The sequence below is a fragment of the Schistocerca gregaria genome, chromosome 5 (genome assembly GCF_023897955.1).
Source record: "Schistocerca gregaria isolate iqSchGreg1 chromosome 5, iqSchGreg1.2, whole genome shotgun sequence".
In the NCBI taxonomy this organism is placed as follows: Eukaryota; Metazoa; Arthropoda; class Insecta; order Orthoptera; family Acrididae; genus Schistocerca; species Schistocerca gregaria.
Window position 1 is genome coordinate 664,417,834 of NC_064924.1, and position 17,818 is coordinate 664,435,651.

The 17,818-nt window shown below is 45.1% G+C and overlaps 1 protein-coding gene across 3 annotated transcripts in view; it reads right to left on the minus strand.

The window, feature by feature from the left end:
• Positions 1-17,818, minus strand: part of LOC126272437 (tensin) — a 2,382,193-nt gene that overhangs the window by 141,150 nt on the left and 2,223,225 nt on the right. For all 3 annotated transcript variants that reach the window (XM_049975310.1, XM_049975309.1, XM_049975311.1), the window contains one exon: positions 9,898-10,336. In XM_049975310.1, coding sequence (XP_049831267.1) covers positions 9,898-10,336 — 439 coding nt within the window. The remainder of the gene's footprint in view (positions 1-9,897; positions 10,337-17,818) is intronic.

Here is a 17,818-nt window from a genome sequence, read left to right on the forward strand (position 1 = left end):
GTTTCGCAGGGATTCAATGAAGGATAGAGCCACGGGTCGTAACACATCTGAAATGTAAAGTCCACTGTGCATCGTGCCGTCAATGCGAACAAGAGGTGACAGAGACGTGTAACTAATGGCACCCCATACAATCACGTCGGGTGATACGCCAATATGGGGATGACGAGTACAAGCTTCCAAAGTGCGATCACTGCGATGTCGCCAAACACGGATGCGACCATCATGATGCTGTAAACAGAACCTGGATTCATCCGAAAAAATGACGTTTTGCCATTCGTGCAGCCAGGTTCGTCGTCGAGTACACCATCGCAGGCGCTCCTGTCTGTGATGCAGCGTCAAGGGTAACCGCAGCCATGGTCTCAGAGCTGATAGTCCATGCTGCTGCAAACGTCGTCGAACTGTTCGTGCAGATGGTTCTTGTCTTGCAAACGTCCCCATCTGTTGACTCAGGGATCGAGACGTGGCTGTACGATCCGCTACAGCCATGCGGATAAGATGCCTGTCATCTCGACTCCTAGTGATACGAGGCCGTTGGGATCCAGCACGGCGTTCCGTATTACCCTCCTGAACCCACCGATTTCATATTGTGCTAACAGTCATTGGATCTCGACCAGTGCGAGCAGCAATGTCGCAATACAATAGACCGCAATCGCGATAGGCTACAATCCGACCTTTATCAAAGTCGGAAACGTGATGGTACGCATTTCTCCTCCTTACACGAGGCATGACAACAACGTTTCACCAGGCAACGCCGGTCAACTGCTGTTTGTGTATGAGAAATCGGTTGGAAACTTTCCTCACGTTAGCACGTTGTAGGTGTCGCCACCGGCGCCAATCTTGTGTGAATGCTCTAAAAAGCTTATCATTTGCATATCACAGCATCTTTTTCCTGTCGGTTAAATTTCGTGTCTGTAGCACGTCATCTTCGTGGTTAGCAATTTTAATGGCCAGTATTGTAATATGCTAAGTAGTCGCCGCTCAGACGTAGACATCAATCAAAGCGTTGTGCTAACTTTCCAATACCCTCGACATAACAGGCAGCCTCCTACGCTTCCAGACAGTTTTCTACGCTAGACTGCAGCTCGTGGTCTGTGTCAGGATGTTGTGTTCACAGGCATCGGCCCATCTGATCAGAGATGAACATCAGAGGGGGCCAAGTCCGGGCTATGTGGTGGGTGATCAAGCGCTTCCCACTGAAAACGCTACAGGAGCGTCGTTATTGGTCCTGTAGTGTGCGGCCAAGAACTGCATGACATTTACGATATGTGGGGTTGCATGAAATCAGAAGAGATCTCTCACCAGGTACCCATACATGGCAGGAGACGCTATTGTTCTAGGTATCTTTACGCGCTCACTGTGCGCTCAGATGCGAGAAGAGCAAAGTGACTTTATCTACTGGCGTGCTAGAGATACTGCCCAACACACCTTGCAAAGCTTCATCGAATTTTCACCATGTTTTCCATTTCAGGACCGATCATTCCTTACCTTCCGAATAGCCCTCGTACATAGGAATTTGTTATTTGGCTCGTTTCGAACATCTAACATCTTCACTCAAGCACAGGATGTGGTATAATGGTTTACTGCTAGCGTATCTTTTCCTAATTTGAAGAGGTAATGTAAGTTCACAGAAAGCGGAAGATAAGCAACGAAACATCGCCGCAGGGAACAGCATGTCTCTGGTTAGGTTAAATTTTCGTACAAGTATTCGTCCTTCGCCTGTTGTCCTAGACTTCCACAGAAACGGGAACGGGAAGATGTCCGTCGTCTCGGCTAATTTCACGGGCGACCGAAAACAAAGAGGGAAAGAAAACCAATCGTTAGGAGAGCGCTGTGTTAATTAAACTGCGATTCGAATAACGGCAGGGCTTTGAGGGGGTCGTTACAGGGGACTTTCACAGCAGATTGCAATCTCTGCAGTACCTCTGGCAATTTTGTCGTTTCGAGTCGAGATTGCGCTGGTAACGTGCTCACTGAAGAAACGCACTGGCAGCGCAGACGGCGAAAGTCATAATAAGATATCGAAACTTGGTAACAGGGGGTCCAGAAGGATACGGAGATGTGCTTCCAGTTAGGCGTAGATAAATGCTTTGCCAGGTAGGTTTACATGAACTATACAGCTATGTTTGTAAAAGGATGCGTGATTTCCCATTTTCTGAACGCTTTATCCACTATTGAAAATGAGATCTGTAAAAGTTAATTTCGGTGTCAGGAAGTCGTTTCTGAAAGTATTCGTATGGAGTGTAGCCATGTATGGAAGTGAAATATGGACGATATATAGTTTGGACAGGAAGAGAACAGTAGCTTTCGAAATGTGGTGCTACAGAAGAATGCTGAAGATTAGATGGGTAGATCACATAACTAATGAGGAGGTATTGAATAGAATTGGGGAGAAGAGGAGTTAGTGGCACAACTTGACGAGAAGAAGGGACCGGTTGGTAGGACATGTTCTGAGGCATCAAGGGATCACAAATTTAGTATTGGAGGGCAGCGTGGAGGGTAAAAATCATAGAGGGAGACCAAGAGATGAACACACTAAGCAGATTCAGAAGGATGTAGGTAGCAGTAGGTACTGGGAGATGAAGAAACTTGCACAGGATAGGATAGCATGAAGAGCTGCATCAAACCAGTCTCAGGACTGAAGACCACGACAACAAACAACGTTTAACTCAGAAATAAAAATTACTACAACATTTTATATTAGTATTGTGATAAATAACGAGAAACAAAGAGCAACGAGGGGCTAGGGATTAACGCCCCGTCGTCTTTGAGATAGTTAGTGGCTAGGCACGGACACCGTTCACGAAGGATTCATTAGAGCAGGAAATCGAATGTCAACATATTAAACAAACCGTTTTTGCATTCGCCTGAAATGAGGGCGGGTGCAGATGCCATGGATAATATAAATTTATTTACGAGGCTGCGAACCGTAACTTTACCTTTCGCAACGAATATTCTTACAAGAGCGGAAGCCGAGGTCTCGCGTTCAAGTCCTACTAAGGTATGCAGTTTTATTCCGCCAGGAAATTTCAAAACAGCGCGCACAGAGCCACAGAGAGAAAGTTTCATTCTGGATAGCTAAATCTAGATGACCGGACGGAAATACAAAACAACTCTTCCAGAATACGAGGCCAATGTGTTTAAAGCTGATCGAAGGTTATACTTCCTATTTTTTAAAGCAGTGAAATATAGAAGGTCTATTCTTTTCTGTAGTAAACGCGCCGTTTCTACGTACGAACTAATTCAGTTGGAAACCCGATATCTTTATATTATTAGGATTAGGCGCACATGTTAATCAAAAATGGTCCAAAAGGCTCTAAGCACTATGCGACTTAACATCTGAGGTCATCAGTCCCCTAGACATAGAACTACTTAAACCTAACTAACCCAAGGACATCACACACAGCCATGCCCGAGGCAGGATTCGAACCTGCAACCGTAGCAGCAGCGCGGTTCCGGACTGAAGCGCCTAGAACCGCTGGGCCACAACGGCCGGCCACGTTTAATCAGCCAGGAAGTTTCAAATCAGCGCAGGCTGCGCTGCTGGATGAAAATTCTCCTCTAAACAATCCTATATGCTGCGGCTAATTCAAGTATCCAAGGAACGCAAGAGAACTTCAATGAAGTTTTGAAAGACGAGTAGAGGTAGTGACGAAAGCAGAGCTCTGAGGGCGAATTGCGGGTTATGCCTTCATAGCTCTGTCGGTAGAGCATTTACCCGCGAAAGGAAAAGCTTCTGGGTTCGAGTCCCGGTTTGGTACACAATTTTCGTCTGCCAAGATGTTTCAGTTTATTAATTGTTTAATATGTTCTGATGTCCATCACGTGTTCCGCCTTACTTCAGACTGATGTTGGATTGATATGTCTGTCTTGTACAGGAGCAGGAGACGAGGCCAATTTTCAAAGCTCATATTTTTATTTTCTATGGGGAGTGGGGGAGGTTCGTTGCGTTGTCCTTCCTTGCCTCTTGCTTGGTACGACCTTGATTAGCAACTAAGTCTCCGTGTCCAGTTTCCTTTTAGCACACAGCAAGAAACCGCGAAGTTGCACAGACTGCCTAAACCTGCTACTCTCATCCTGCTATTACACGGTGCACGTGACCCTTAGGCAAGTCCAAATCTGTGCGTGGACGGTCAGACGGCGTTGTTACCGAGAGAAGACAAAGCGTTTCCTCACACGTGTGCCTTCAAGCGGTAAGGACGTTCGCAGATGTGGATTTCATAGCTGCCGCGACTTGCTGACAAAGTGATTTAAAGAAAGAAAGTAAATTCGTATGTCGTGCGTCGCTGCGAGTCCCTCAAGAGCGATTTTCAGCTGCCCTTATGCAAGTTCTTTCAGCTGGACGCAACTTCGCCTGCTTAAACTACCCCAGTAATTCTAACAGGGGAAGGCAACCTACAGTTTAACGTGGAATCAGAACTGCGTGTTGTTCCCGGTGCATCTTAACGCCATAGAAAGGTGAAGGCCTGAGGAAAAGTAGGCTGAAAAAATCCGGGGTCTCACTGGGATTCGATCCCGTGGCCTTACGGTTTCCAGGCTCGTACTTTACCATTGGACCACCAATCCCAAAGTCAGAATATGCCAGCGTGGTGCAAAGCGCACCTGAGTGTTTTAATTGACAATATAAACTGAAGTATTGTTTATTCGACATCAGACGTAAGGACTGTCACAGCGGGAACAAACGCGATACAGCATTAAACGAGTTTAGGCGGCAAACAACTGTGGATGAAATTCGTTGGAAAATAGTACAGTACATTCACAGTAATACTGAGAAATGCGTTGAATTTCAATATCTGAGAGACGTGGCGCTGGCGATGAGGAAGTGTACACACCAAAAGTACAGTCTTCCGAGAGACTTCGATTCACCGGTGACATGGAACCTTCTAGCAGCCGATAATTCCTCGGAGAAAGTAATTTGTTCTCTCATCACAGTTTCCTGGTTTGTCAATCACTGTTGCACCAGGTATAGTACCAACCGACAACTATACTCGCTCATTCTCAAGTTATTTTCGAAGAAATATGCTGCTCATCTAGTTTTGCCACCGATGATGATTGTTTTCTTATTTTCGTGCTGTTCAATGCCATGCACAGAATGCAGCAGCCGCAGAGAAAGTAAGCGTCGCTTATTTCCTTTTAACTCTCCACACCATCACAGACTGCTCCCTGGGCATGCAGTACCGACGTCCTCTTTGTGGCACGTCTAAACACAACCGACGCTTCCCCGGAGCTTTGGCGCTAGCGCTGTTGCCAGCTTTAACAAACGTGTGAGTACTATGGCGTGCCGAACGGATACTCCAACTCGGGGAATTTGCCTTCGACAGGCGAGTGCTTTACTCACTGAGCTAAAAAGCACGACTCATCCCTCTAACTCACAGCTTTCCTTCCGCCAGTACCTCATCTTCTACCTTCAAAACTTCACAGAAATTTTGCATAAACTGCGGCACAATCACTCCTGTAGGTAAACATGTTGTGGGTGTATGGCATAGCCAAAGTCTGAGAGATTGTTTCCAGGACGAATTTTCATTCCGCATCGGAGTGTGCGCTGATCTGAAACTTAGTGACAGATTAAAACTTTGTACTGGACCGGGAGCCGAACAATGGATCTTTACCGTTGACGGGCAAGTGCTTTACCGACTGAGCTGTCCAATCGCGACTCACTAACTCCCACCTCACAGCTTTACTTATGCCAGTACGTCGTTTTCAACCTTCCAAACAGCACATAACTTCTCCTGCATTCCATACTTTCTTCCAGGAGTGCTAGCCCCGCAGTAGATGCAGGAGAAATTCTGTGAAGTTTGGAAGGTAGGAGATAAGTTACTGGTGGAAGCAAAGCTGAGAGGGAGAGTTGTAAGTCGTGCTGTGAAAGCAAACTTCATTTGGAACATCATTTTTTTGTTACACTTGGACTGGGAATTTGCCGCTGCCAAATATCACAGCTATTTTGGCTGGTTGGCACTTTGTGTGCCCATGCCCCGCTGACTGCACATCCTGATCTTTTAGACGTCACTATCCACCTTCGAAATAATCACTGGTATCCAACGAAGCGCTTGCAAATGAGATACAAACCTATTTTTCACAGTTTCGTCTGCACTATAATGTACACGCCTTAACCCACAACCAAACCTCTCCCGTCTCCGCCCCCTTCGCCACGCTCATTCCCCCCCCCCCCCCCAACCCCTCCTTCTCATCTCCCTCACTTCTCTTTCTACAAACTACAGAAGCGCATTAGCCACTTTAACGATCTGTATTACAATTTGTTCCTTACAATATGCATTTGGTCTGTGAGAGCGACCAATGAATCAGTCAGCAACAAGAGTGCTACGCGTATTCAAGAACTCAACTTATTAACGAATGTAAGTGTTATTTTGTTTAGTTTTGAGAGAAGATTCCTCTAATTTCAATAAGCTTAAATCACGTCAAGGACAGCTGTCAACACTGGTGCAAAGTTATACGTGCCGATGATGGACGTACTTTCCAGCAACGTACAGACTTAGAAAAATAGCGGTAAGTTACGGAGAAGGACGAGTGATACATCACATGTACAAGAACCAAAAGGAAACAGTAAGACTGTAAGACTAAGAACGAAGTGCTCGGATTAAAAAGGGTGTAAGACAGGGAGGGATGTAGTCTTTCGCCCCAACTGTTCTGTCAGTACACTAAAGAAGCAAGAAAGTTTCGAGAGTAGGATTAAAACTTAAAGTGAAAGGGTATTAACGATAAGATTCGCTGATGAGATTGATATCTTTAGTTAAATTGAAGAAGAATTAAGGGACTTGTTGAATGAAATGAACAGTCTAATGAGTAGAGAAAGTTAACTGACAGTAAATCGAAGAAAGACGAAAGTAATGAGCAATTGCAGAAATAAGAACAGCGAGAAACTTTACATCATAATTGACGATAACGACGTAGATGTAATGACGGAATTCTGCTGCCCATGGAACAAAATAACTTATGATGGATAGAACAATGGGGACATAAAAAAGCAGACTAGCGCTGGCAAAAAGGGCATTCCTCTCCATTAGAATCCTTCTAGTATCAAACATAGGCCTTAACTTGAGCAAGAAATTTCTGGGAATGTGCGTTTGGACCACAGCACTGTATGGCGGCGAGACACAGACTGTAGGTAAACTGAAAAAAAGAGAAGCGAAGCATTTGAGAGGCGATGCTGCAGAAGAATACTGAAAATTACGTAGAATGTTAAAGTCACGAAAGAGAAGGTTCTCTGTAGAATAGGCGAGGAAAGGAATGTGTGGAAAACACTGACAAGGAGAAGGGATAGGATGATAGGATGGGTGTCTGTTAAGAAATCAGGGAAGAACTTCCTTTGTACTAGAGGGAAAAACTGTAGAGGAACACGGAGACTGGCATACATACAGCAAATAACTGAGGACGCATGTTGCAAGGGCTACTCTGAGGTGAAGAGGAATTCGTGGCGGCCGCATCAAACGAGCCAGAAGACTGTCGACTGAGAAAAATAAACAAACAAATAAAACATCATAATTCTGTGATGATCTTATCAACTTTCAGGAATGACGAAGAAGGTTAAATGTATAAGACTGAGGTAAGGGTCCCTGGTCGGGAAACGACCGAATCGAAAGTTATAAGCGAAAATCGTTTTGATACCCCACGTAATGGACGTCTTCTACTGAAAACTCATTGCCTTCCACACATTCGGGTGGGGGGGGGGGGGAGGGGGTAATGTGGACAGGAGGTAATACAGACAAAAAAAAAAAAAAACAGAGAACTGTCTAGTAAACATGGGCTATCAAATGCATACCTTATGAGCAATGAGTACTTGTTCAGTAAGAGAGATGTGTTCCACAGTAGCAAAAATGAACAACTACATTTGGCTCTTAAGGGTGTCGAGTTTAGAGCACAAGTTTACTAGACAGTTTTTTGTTGTTTTGGTCAATGCTACCACGTCTGCAAGTTGCCTATCCTACATTCTTAGCAACAACAACAGTGTTGTTATACGCGGGTTCGAACTTTAATAATGGGAACCATTTATTTACAGCTCGTACAAAATAAATTCGTGTTTCAAAGTTATACTGACAGTCAAAGTAGTCACCAGCATGCTGTTCACTTTTGGAACACAACTTACGACCAGCTTAAAGACAGAAGTGATGACACTTTCTGCAGGATCTAACCAAAATTTTGCAGGACAATGCTGAAGCACGTACAGTGCAGGCTGTTCAAAATGGTTCAAATAACTCTGAGCACTATGGGACTTAACATCGGTGGTCATCAGTCCCCTAGAACTTAGAACTACTTAAACCTAACTAACCTAAGGACATCACACACATCCATGCCCGAGGCAGGATTCGAACCTGCAACCGTAGCGGTCGCGCGGTTCCAGACTGAGCGCCTAGAACCGCTAGACCACCGCGGCAGGCTGTTACTGATTTGTTTGACTGATGGGGCTGCTAAATGCTATACCACCTACTGCAATCCCCTGACTTACGCCCTCGCGAGTCCAACTCGGTTTCTAAACTGAGCCGCGCGGGATTAGCCGAGCGGTCTGAGGCGCTGCAGTCATGGACAGTGCGGCTGGTCCCGGTGGAGGTTCGAGTCCTCCCTCCGGCATGGGTGTGTGTGTGTTTGTCCTTCGGATAATTTAGGTTAAGTAGTGTGTAACCTTAGGGTCTGCTGACCTCAGCAGTTAAGTCCCATAAGATTTCACACACATTTGAACTTTTTTTTTTTAGTGTGTAACCTTTGAGACTGATGATCTTAGCAGCTAAGTCCCATAAGATTTCACACACATTTGAATATTTTTTTTTGTATACTCAAGGAAACTCTTCACGGCATTCGTTTCAGAACTGCTACAAATTCATCGGGCAATAGACAGTGCCGCTCGAACTGTCAACACAACTGGCACTACTAAGAGTATGCTACGACTTCCACATCGCTGGCAACGGGTTGTACAGAATGGTGGTGACTACTTTGAAGGTCAGTAAAACAATGAAACACGTATCTATTTTGTACGAGCTGTAAATAAATAGTAGCCACTATTAAAGTTCCAGCCCTCGTATGTATTCCACTGTCACATTGGTCAGAACGATTTTTGCTTATAATTTTTGGATCCGTTTTCAGATCAAAGTTCATTACCTCAAATTGATGCACGTACTCGTCTCCATCATCCCTGAAAGTTTGTAACAACATCATGGAACCAACTTGTATATGGAAGAACAATGAAAAGTCTAGAGTGGCAGAAGAACGTGTTATTAAAAAGAAGATAGGTCATTCGGTAGAGCACTTTCCTACGAGAGTCAAAGATCCCAGGTTCGAGTCCCGGTCCAGCACACAGGTTTAATGTAGCAGAAAGTTCCCAGAATGAGATTTTCACTCTGCAGCGGAGTGTGCGCTGATATGAAACTTCCTGGCACATTATAAATGTGTGCCCGACCGAGACTCGAACTCAGGACCTTTGCCTTTCGTGGGCAAGTGCTCTACCATATGAGATACCCAAGCACAACTTACTCCCCGTCCTCACAGATTTACTTCTGGCAGTATCTCGTCTCCTACCTCCCAAACTTTACAGAAGCTCTCCTGAAAGGAAGGATATTGCGGAGACATGGCTTAGCCACAGCCTGGGGGATGTTTCAAGAATGAGATTTTCACTCTGCATCGGAGTGTGCGCTGATATGAAACTTCCTGGCAGATTAAAACAGTGTGCCGGGCAGAGACTCGAACTCGGGACGTTTGCGTCAGTTGGTAGAGCACTTGCCCGCGAAAGGCAAAGGTCCCCGAGTTCGAGTCTCGGTCGGGCACACAGTTTCGATCTGCCAGGAAGTTTCATAGCAGAAAGTTGCAAATCGGCGACGTGTGTGCGCTGATACGCCAGGACAAGAGTGAAAGCTGGTGCCGAGCTGTGACGCAGTGGCCGGCAGCAGCTGTTACCTGGGCGGCGGCGGCAGGTCGGGTATGCTCTGCACGGTGAGCAGCATGTCGGTGAGCAGGGCGTCCAAGGCGCGGTGCTGCTCCTCGGCCGAGGGGCAGGACGAGGTGGCGGTGGCGGGCGCCGACGACGACGCCGCCTTGGACAGCCCGTTGCCCGCCGACGAGATGCCCGAGTCCATGGAGACGGTGTGCGGGCTGGCCACCGCCTCCACCTCCTCGACCGTCAGCGCGTGCACCACCTGGTGCTGGTGGGGGTGGGCGTGGGCGTGCTGGTGCAGGTGGTGCGCCGGCGGCGCGCCCGTCTGGTGCGCGTGCAGCTGCTGCAGCTGCTGTTGCTGCTGCTGCTGCTGCAGCTGCAGCTGCTGCTGTTGCTGCTGCTCCTTCTTGCTGATGGTCGCGTACAGCGACCCGTCCAGGGGTCCGTACGTGTGGTTCACACCTGTTGAAACAATAAAAACGTACGTCAGTTCTCTGGCAGAGAGCAAGCAAGCTGAATCTGAACCTCCTCGCAACAGTCGCTCGATTTATGCGTTGTTTGCAGCCTCGGGAACTTGAACTCATTTGGAACCACATTATGGGATATGTGATGGACGGTCGACGTCAAAGCACAAAGCTGAAGTCCCGCTCACTGCAGCCTGTGTCTTCGGCTCTCGCCGATTGCAGCTGTCACGTGGTACATAAAAAGAGCTGCTGCCTGTTGGCATGTTGTTGCGTCTAGAAGAAGTAGTTACTGCTGTTGGTGCAGTTGTTATAAAGAAAGGCATAGAACAAAAGAAATCATTGGTGCCACCCAAAAACTAATTTTCGATTAAGCTTTCATTGCTTTCAGGGGACAATTCTGATAGATCCTGAGAAATTTTCAATTTTTGTTGTGAGTCATTAGCTTTATTCGATGAACTGTTACGGTACAGTTTGTGGACACCAACATGAGGAAGCATGTGACAGTTGAAGAGAAGGTGGCTGTGACTCTCAGGTGGGTGCAAAACAAGTTTCTTTGTCATAAAAAAATAGAACATTTTATTAAAATTTTAACTAATTTGTCATAGATACAAATATTTCAGTCAACATAATAGAATCTAATATCATGAACGTTTTTCAGAAATGACAACAAATGAAGTATTAAATGTACTAACGAAGTAAGAAGTTTTTTCAAAGGCTCAGAATTGACGAATTATCAGATTGGTTTTCGATTCCTGGAGTGGGCTAACAGGAATGTGTAAGTGCTACTTACCATGACTGACGATGGATAGGGGGAGTTAGGTGACTTATTTCAAAGGCATTGGAGGAAACCGCTGGCGTGGATAAAAAGCAATGGCGGAACATCACACTGCTGTGCCATGTGTGCTGAAAAGTTTTTGCATAATCTGGCTGATGCACAGTCGTAAAAATTGTAATATGGCAAGAACTATGCCCCTTACATGAAGTCATTAAAGATCATCTAAATCACGTTGAGCGAACAGTAGGGCTGAACAAAAATGACTGACAAGGCACAATGCATCTTGTAGAGGGTATAGTATGGACGTATTGGAATAATTAATGTTGGGTGATGGTTTTAAAGTAATTCACACGACATGAAAACTTTGTGGAGACGCATCGATTTACTGGAGGCTAGTTTATCCCAGGGAAGTACTCAGAGTTGACCGTGGCCGGCTGGGGAGCGGCGAATGGAAGGGACAATAGGCAGCTTAGGGCGGCTCAAGCACCGAGAAAGCGTAACGGGGCGCGGCCTCCAGGTGCTTTAAGATGAGTGACAGTGAGTGGGTGGTTGACCCCATGCTGGTGTACCGGGAAGCAGACGTAGAACTTGAACGCCTGTTGATAAATGTCCGTTGTCCCGTTTTCAGTTAAACATGTGAGACAGCCGCGCAAACCTACGGTGGAGCGGTCAACAGAGGCCAAAATATGCTTGTTCGTGACTATAGCAACTTCACACTGAATTCAAGGTCTGCATAGCCTGAAGTAAATCAGGTGAAGAGCGACAGCATGAAATACGCCGGCCTCCGATGGGAACGTAGGACCAAGGAATTTGAAGTAGTCTCCTGGAAGTCAGAATTCCGGAAAACTCGGTGTTTGTGCAGATGCTAACCTTGATGGGTGGCCTGGGGGGAGCTAAATAGAAGAAGTTGAGAGGAAGGAAAATTTTGTGGGCATTTGTTCACTTCCCAGAGCAGGCATTGGTCGGCACTGGGAAGTGACGCATAATTAACGCGACTTGCGCTGCAAACCGCGTAAGTGATTTTGCTGGGGGGGAGGGGGGAGGGGGCGAGGAGAAGAGCGGATTGGGAGACGTCTCCGTAGTGGTCTTCCGATCCCAGCTTGCCTAGAGTGCGGACGTGGTGTGCTTTACTCAGCTTGCTGAGAAAGAGTGAGCATCTCTGCAGTTTAGGACTTAGCAAATGGAACGATTGAGCTTGGAGATAGAAAGTTTTCGTTCAGCTATGTACTGAGCAAGATAGTTAGGAGTGAATAGACGAGCACAGCCTTGCAGCACCACGAGGCCGGCCGACGTCCACACAACGACGCCGCCCCGCCACGCTGTATTCTGTGATATTGCGCCCGCTCCGGCTTGAGTTAGGACACTGATTAATTTGTTGGATCACGTCGGCAAAGTTGCCACGAGGGTTTCATGGGCCGTGTATTGAGGAATTTTTCTCACACCTCGCATTACGCCTGGGTCAGTCGATAAGAATTAATTTTGATTTATCTTGGTTTACTCCACGTAAACGCAATTTATTACCACTGCCTGTTAGGAGAGTCATGCAATGTGATGATTGAAGGTCGGGAGTAAAAATAAATTTATGCTAATCGGCTGCATCTGTTTTCAATCAAGTAGTTGAAATCCCAAGTCACTTTCTTAATTAATTTTATATTCAACATTTGCATCTGGTGTTCCATAGCTGAATATAACATCAATGTGCACCCCTTTGTAATTAAAAGTGATCAATTCTGAATCAATTAATGTCAACAGTGCCACTCCAGTTCAATCAGGAGTCACAGGGCCATATTACTTTCATTGCCTTATCCGACATTGCGGCACTTTTGCACTCTCTGTTGATCTGTTAGTCAATTACCTGGGGTGAACACGCACCAAAACCAGATAAGCGACGGGTGGGGTGTTACAAGTGGTGCAGTGGTTAGAACACTGGACTCGCTTTCTGGATGACGACGGTTCAAACAGGTGTCCGGCCATCCATATTTATGTTTTCGTTGATTTCCCTAAATCGCTCCAGGCAAATGCCGGGGTGAGTCCTTAGAAAGGGGGCAGCCGATTTCCTTCACCATCCTTGACACAATCCGAGCTCGTGCTCCCTCCCTAATGACCACGATGTCGACGGGGCGTTAAACCTACATTTCCTTCTTCAGTTGGGCAAGGATGGGACGAGTACCGCACATGACTCGTTGGAGGAACCGTAGCGGATTATCCCTGAGTACGCACCCGCCCTTTTGAGCACTCTGGCACTTCACCTCCTTTGGGCCTCGTTAATACCTTAACAAGATACCTAGCTGCGAACACAGATACACCAGTTGGGCCCAAAAGTATCGAGGCTGATTTAATTAAAAATAGAGTAACGTAAGATGGTGAATGCAACGCACAGAACATTTATATAATCACATGAAGTTGTAAAAAAAAGTCCTTCTTTGGGAAGTTGTTCAACTCACGAATCACAGTGGATTGAACCTTGGCTATGTCGTCAAAGCGATGGCTCTTCATGTGAATTTCAGCACTTTGTCGTCTTATGGTAGATTCGCAGTGGTAACATCAAGTATCGTCACCCACGACGCTTTTTTTTTCGGAAAAGAATTGTGTCGGTTCTGCACCTCAATCAAATCGACGCAGGCGTGCACGTGTCGTCGTTTTTGTGCGGGAGTCAAGGTGTGCAGCACAAACGTTGCACACACTTTTCTCTTCTTGAAAATATTCTGGGTTTATGTCTTGCACACTTGAATGTTACTCCACTGCGGTTTCTGACGCAACAACGTTGACACACATCGACCGTTTGTCCACTACTTAACGCTACCTGCTCACAGCAGACTGTTCGAGCATACATACGTTGTTTACGGTTGTTAGTTCAAGCTGCCACCTTAATCACATCGCTAACGCCTCTCGGAGAAAAAAGAAAAAAAAACAAAAAAAATAGTGTCGGAACGTTTTGGACGGTCAGTGCGTATAAAAAACAAAGTCTAAGTAAGAGACAGAGATCATTTATTGATACATTGTGCTCTGTTCTATCTACATCGCAACTTTTTTAACTTTCTATAGTTTATAAGCGAATAGATCGGACCATTGCCCATCATTATCTCTGTTTTTAAATTTAGTGTTACTATTATAAGTAGGATGTTTAGGTTTTTATGTTGGTAACGTTACCTAGTGCTCTGCATAAAAATCACTGGCTGTGCTGTGTGCAGTCTGTGGCTGGTCGGCATTGTTAGAATATTCGCCATTGTAGTGCTGGGCAGTTGGATGTTTACAGCGCGTATGGCAGAATATTAACAGCGGGTGACCTGGACGTGTGTCCGCCAGAAAGAGTAAATTTGTAATACTGGATATCATGAACTGATATATATATATGATGACTTGTGAACATTATTAATGTGAATACATTGTTTGTTCTCTATCGGAATCTTTCATTTGCTGACTATGCATATCAGTAGTTAGTGCCTTCAGTAGTTAGAATCTTTTAGTTAGCTGGCAGTATTGGCGCTCGCTGTATTGCAGTAGTTAGAGTAACGAAAATTTTTGTGAGATAAGTGATTCGTGAAAGTTATAGGTTATTGTTAGTCAGGGTCATTCTTTTGTAGGGATTATTGAAACTCAGATTGCGTTGCGCTAAATATATTGTTTGTCAGTTTAGTGTTGATCAGAATAGGTAAAGAGAGAAATGTCTGAGTGCGTTCAGTTCTGCTCAGCTGTTTGAAAATCGAATAACATAAGAGGTTTATCAGCACAGTCATTCATAAATTTTTCTTAGGGGACGTTTCACTATGTCAAAATACACGCAAAACATAAAATACCGATGTGTATCATATACGACAACGAGGTAAAGCCGATGACAGCTAACCGTTATTAACTAATGTGAGAATTGTAGGAAGCAAATATATTGGCGATATAGACCAAATACAGTTATGAAAATGCTTTCTCTTACACGTTAAGAAAAAAAAAATGGGGCGATACAGTGTGACACAAATATAACCAGAGCGACTAAGAATGTGGAACCGCAATTTTCGCTGTGTTACTCTGAAAAATCTTCGGAATTTTTCGGCGTACCAAAGTAATTTTTTAAGTTTATAACTGCCAGATTATGAGACCGATCTTTTTCTAATGGAACTACATAGTTTTTCTGTATTATTGGAAACATCCTTCTACGTGACGTGTGTAAAATCTCTTCACCTATTAAGGAGATGATAGAGCTGCCAACCACTGCTTGCCGTACGAGAAAATGTACCACGAGGTTCTGGTTTAAAGCATCAAATGTAAGCAAAGTCTTAACTCAGGCACCGATCGCGTATCTACCTACGCGCTTCGTGCCCATCATCTGTGCTCTGCTGTTGGTAGCCATCAGACAACTTGCCCCACATACACCGCGAAATATTCGCATCTGTAACATGAACAGGGGGAAACGGCACTGGTACACAAAATATCCTCCGCTAAAACAAGAAAGCGAGTAAATATTGCATTCTCATCCAGTTCCCGGTTATGTTAAAAGTTTCAAGTCTCTAGCTCATCGGGAAGTTTAAAATGAACTGTAAAATTTGCACCGAACAGACAGGCAGGAAAACGAAGTAGCTACCTTGCGCCACACAACAGACGCGAAAAAAGTAATACTGCATCGTTGTCCACTTCTGAGTTATCTTGAAAGTTTCAAATACCTAGCTCATCGGGAAGCTAGTTTAAAAACAACTGCGGCATTTGTACCGAGGAAACATGCAAGAAAGCGACCTAATACAAACGTGTTCAAACAGTGCACGCATGCGACAAGCTGTGTGGAAGCGTTACTAGCCAGTTTTTGTGCATATGTTGTGGAATAAAAAAGAGTGTCAATGTGTAGTGCTGCGGTGCAGTCCGTTCCTAAAAGCGACGTATCCCTCTCGAGTACCAGTTACTGCGACAGAACTGTGGAGGGTAAACAAACAGGGCGGAAATGTAAACAGTTTGTTTTTTCTCTGTCGTTCCGTCTCTCTCTCTCTCTCTCTCTCTTCCCCTTTGTATGTGTGTGTGTGTGTGTGTGTTTTAATTTTCATTTCCACGGCATGTTGATCCGAAAACGGACAGCGCACAAGTATTTGCCGGCCACTTTAGCGGACGAACAAGGCCGTGAACGCTTCTCTTAAAATGGAGTCGTCGGTGCGCGTGCAAATTCGCGCGCTCGGTTTGCTCAGCGAAACGCAAATAATGACGCAACGACAGCGGGGCTCGCTGCCCACGGCGGAGCTAACAGTCACCTTGGCCCCTCGCGTCTGCAAGGTCAGGCGGGCATTTTCCCCGGGCCACAACTTACGTGCAGCCGACAACTCGGCCGCTCGGATTTCTTCTCCGTAATCTCTCAAGGCCTTTTTCACTCAGTTTTCCTGGCATTTATATCTGAAGGAACTGACCACTGGTCTACTTTTATTTATTTATTTTGTTCTGAATTCGAGCTTGATTTACACTGTCCTGGAAAATCACAACAGAAAGTCGATCAGCAAGCTCGTGAAACGTTTTTAGGCAATTATTCCTGCAATAACAATATTAAATAATTCGCTATGCCTTGGATTTACTACACTGAAACAGAAAAAAAAACGATGCGCTACAATCTTAATTAATTGTTTTCTTACCAACTTATTTGTAGCATTGTGCACTATTGAGTATAACGTATTTTTTGAGATAAACCAGATCGTGGCGTAACAAGGAATGTCTTAAACTTTCGATTCTATCCTTACGCAGTCGGAAATGTGAGCTTTATTCTGCGTGTGCAAGGTGACCCAGAGGTTAAGACATTACGCTCATGTTGGAGAGGAATACATTTCGAACATCTTTCCGGCCACTCCTAATTCGATTTTCCATGCTTTCCCCAGAACACTGTTGACGAATACCAGAACTATTCAATAGTAATCGGCAAGCCAAATATCACAACTGAGTTTCATCCCATTCTAATAATTACTTCGTGGTGTATGTTTTTTTTCCCCCTATAGCGAACCTTCAGAAGAAGTGGGGAAGGTTTACAATACGAGTGCCTATATTATCAGATACTTACCATCTGAAGAATACACCGTTTATCAATGCTGTTGGCCGATTGGAACCAGTTCACCCACTCAGTTGTAGAGTGACTTACAGTCTACCTTGAAACCTAAGTATTGTGTAACTTTACTCTTCGACGTACAAGATCAGAAAGGAGGAAAATCATTTTAGGTAACGAAGGAAATTGCCTTACGACAAAATGGGGCTCGAATGCAGAACATTCTGAACTATAGTCTTACACTTACTCAGGTCAGCAACTGGAAGCATTTAATTCCATAAATTATCTGGGAGTAGGCATTAGGAGTGATTTAAAATGGAATGACCATATAAAATTAAACGTCAGTAAAGCAGATGCCAGACTGAGATTCACTGGAAGAATCCTAAGGAACTGCAATACGAAAATAAAGGAAGTAGGTTACAGTACACTTGTTCGCCCACTGCTCGAATACTGCTCACCAGTGTGGGATCCGTACCAGATAGGGTTGATAGAAGAGGTAGAGAAGATCCAACGGAGAGCAGCGCGCTTCGTTACAGGATCATTTAGTATTCGCGAAAGCGTTACGGAGATGATAGATAAACTCCAGTGGAAGACTCTGCAAGACAGACGCTCAATAGCTCGGTACTGGCTTTTGTTGAAGTTTCGAGAACATACCTTCACCGAGGAGTCAAGCAGTATATTGCTCCCTCCTACGTATATCTCGCGAA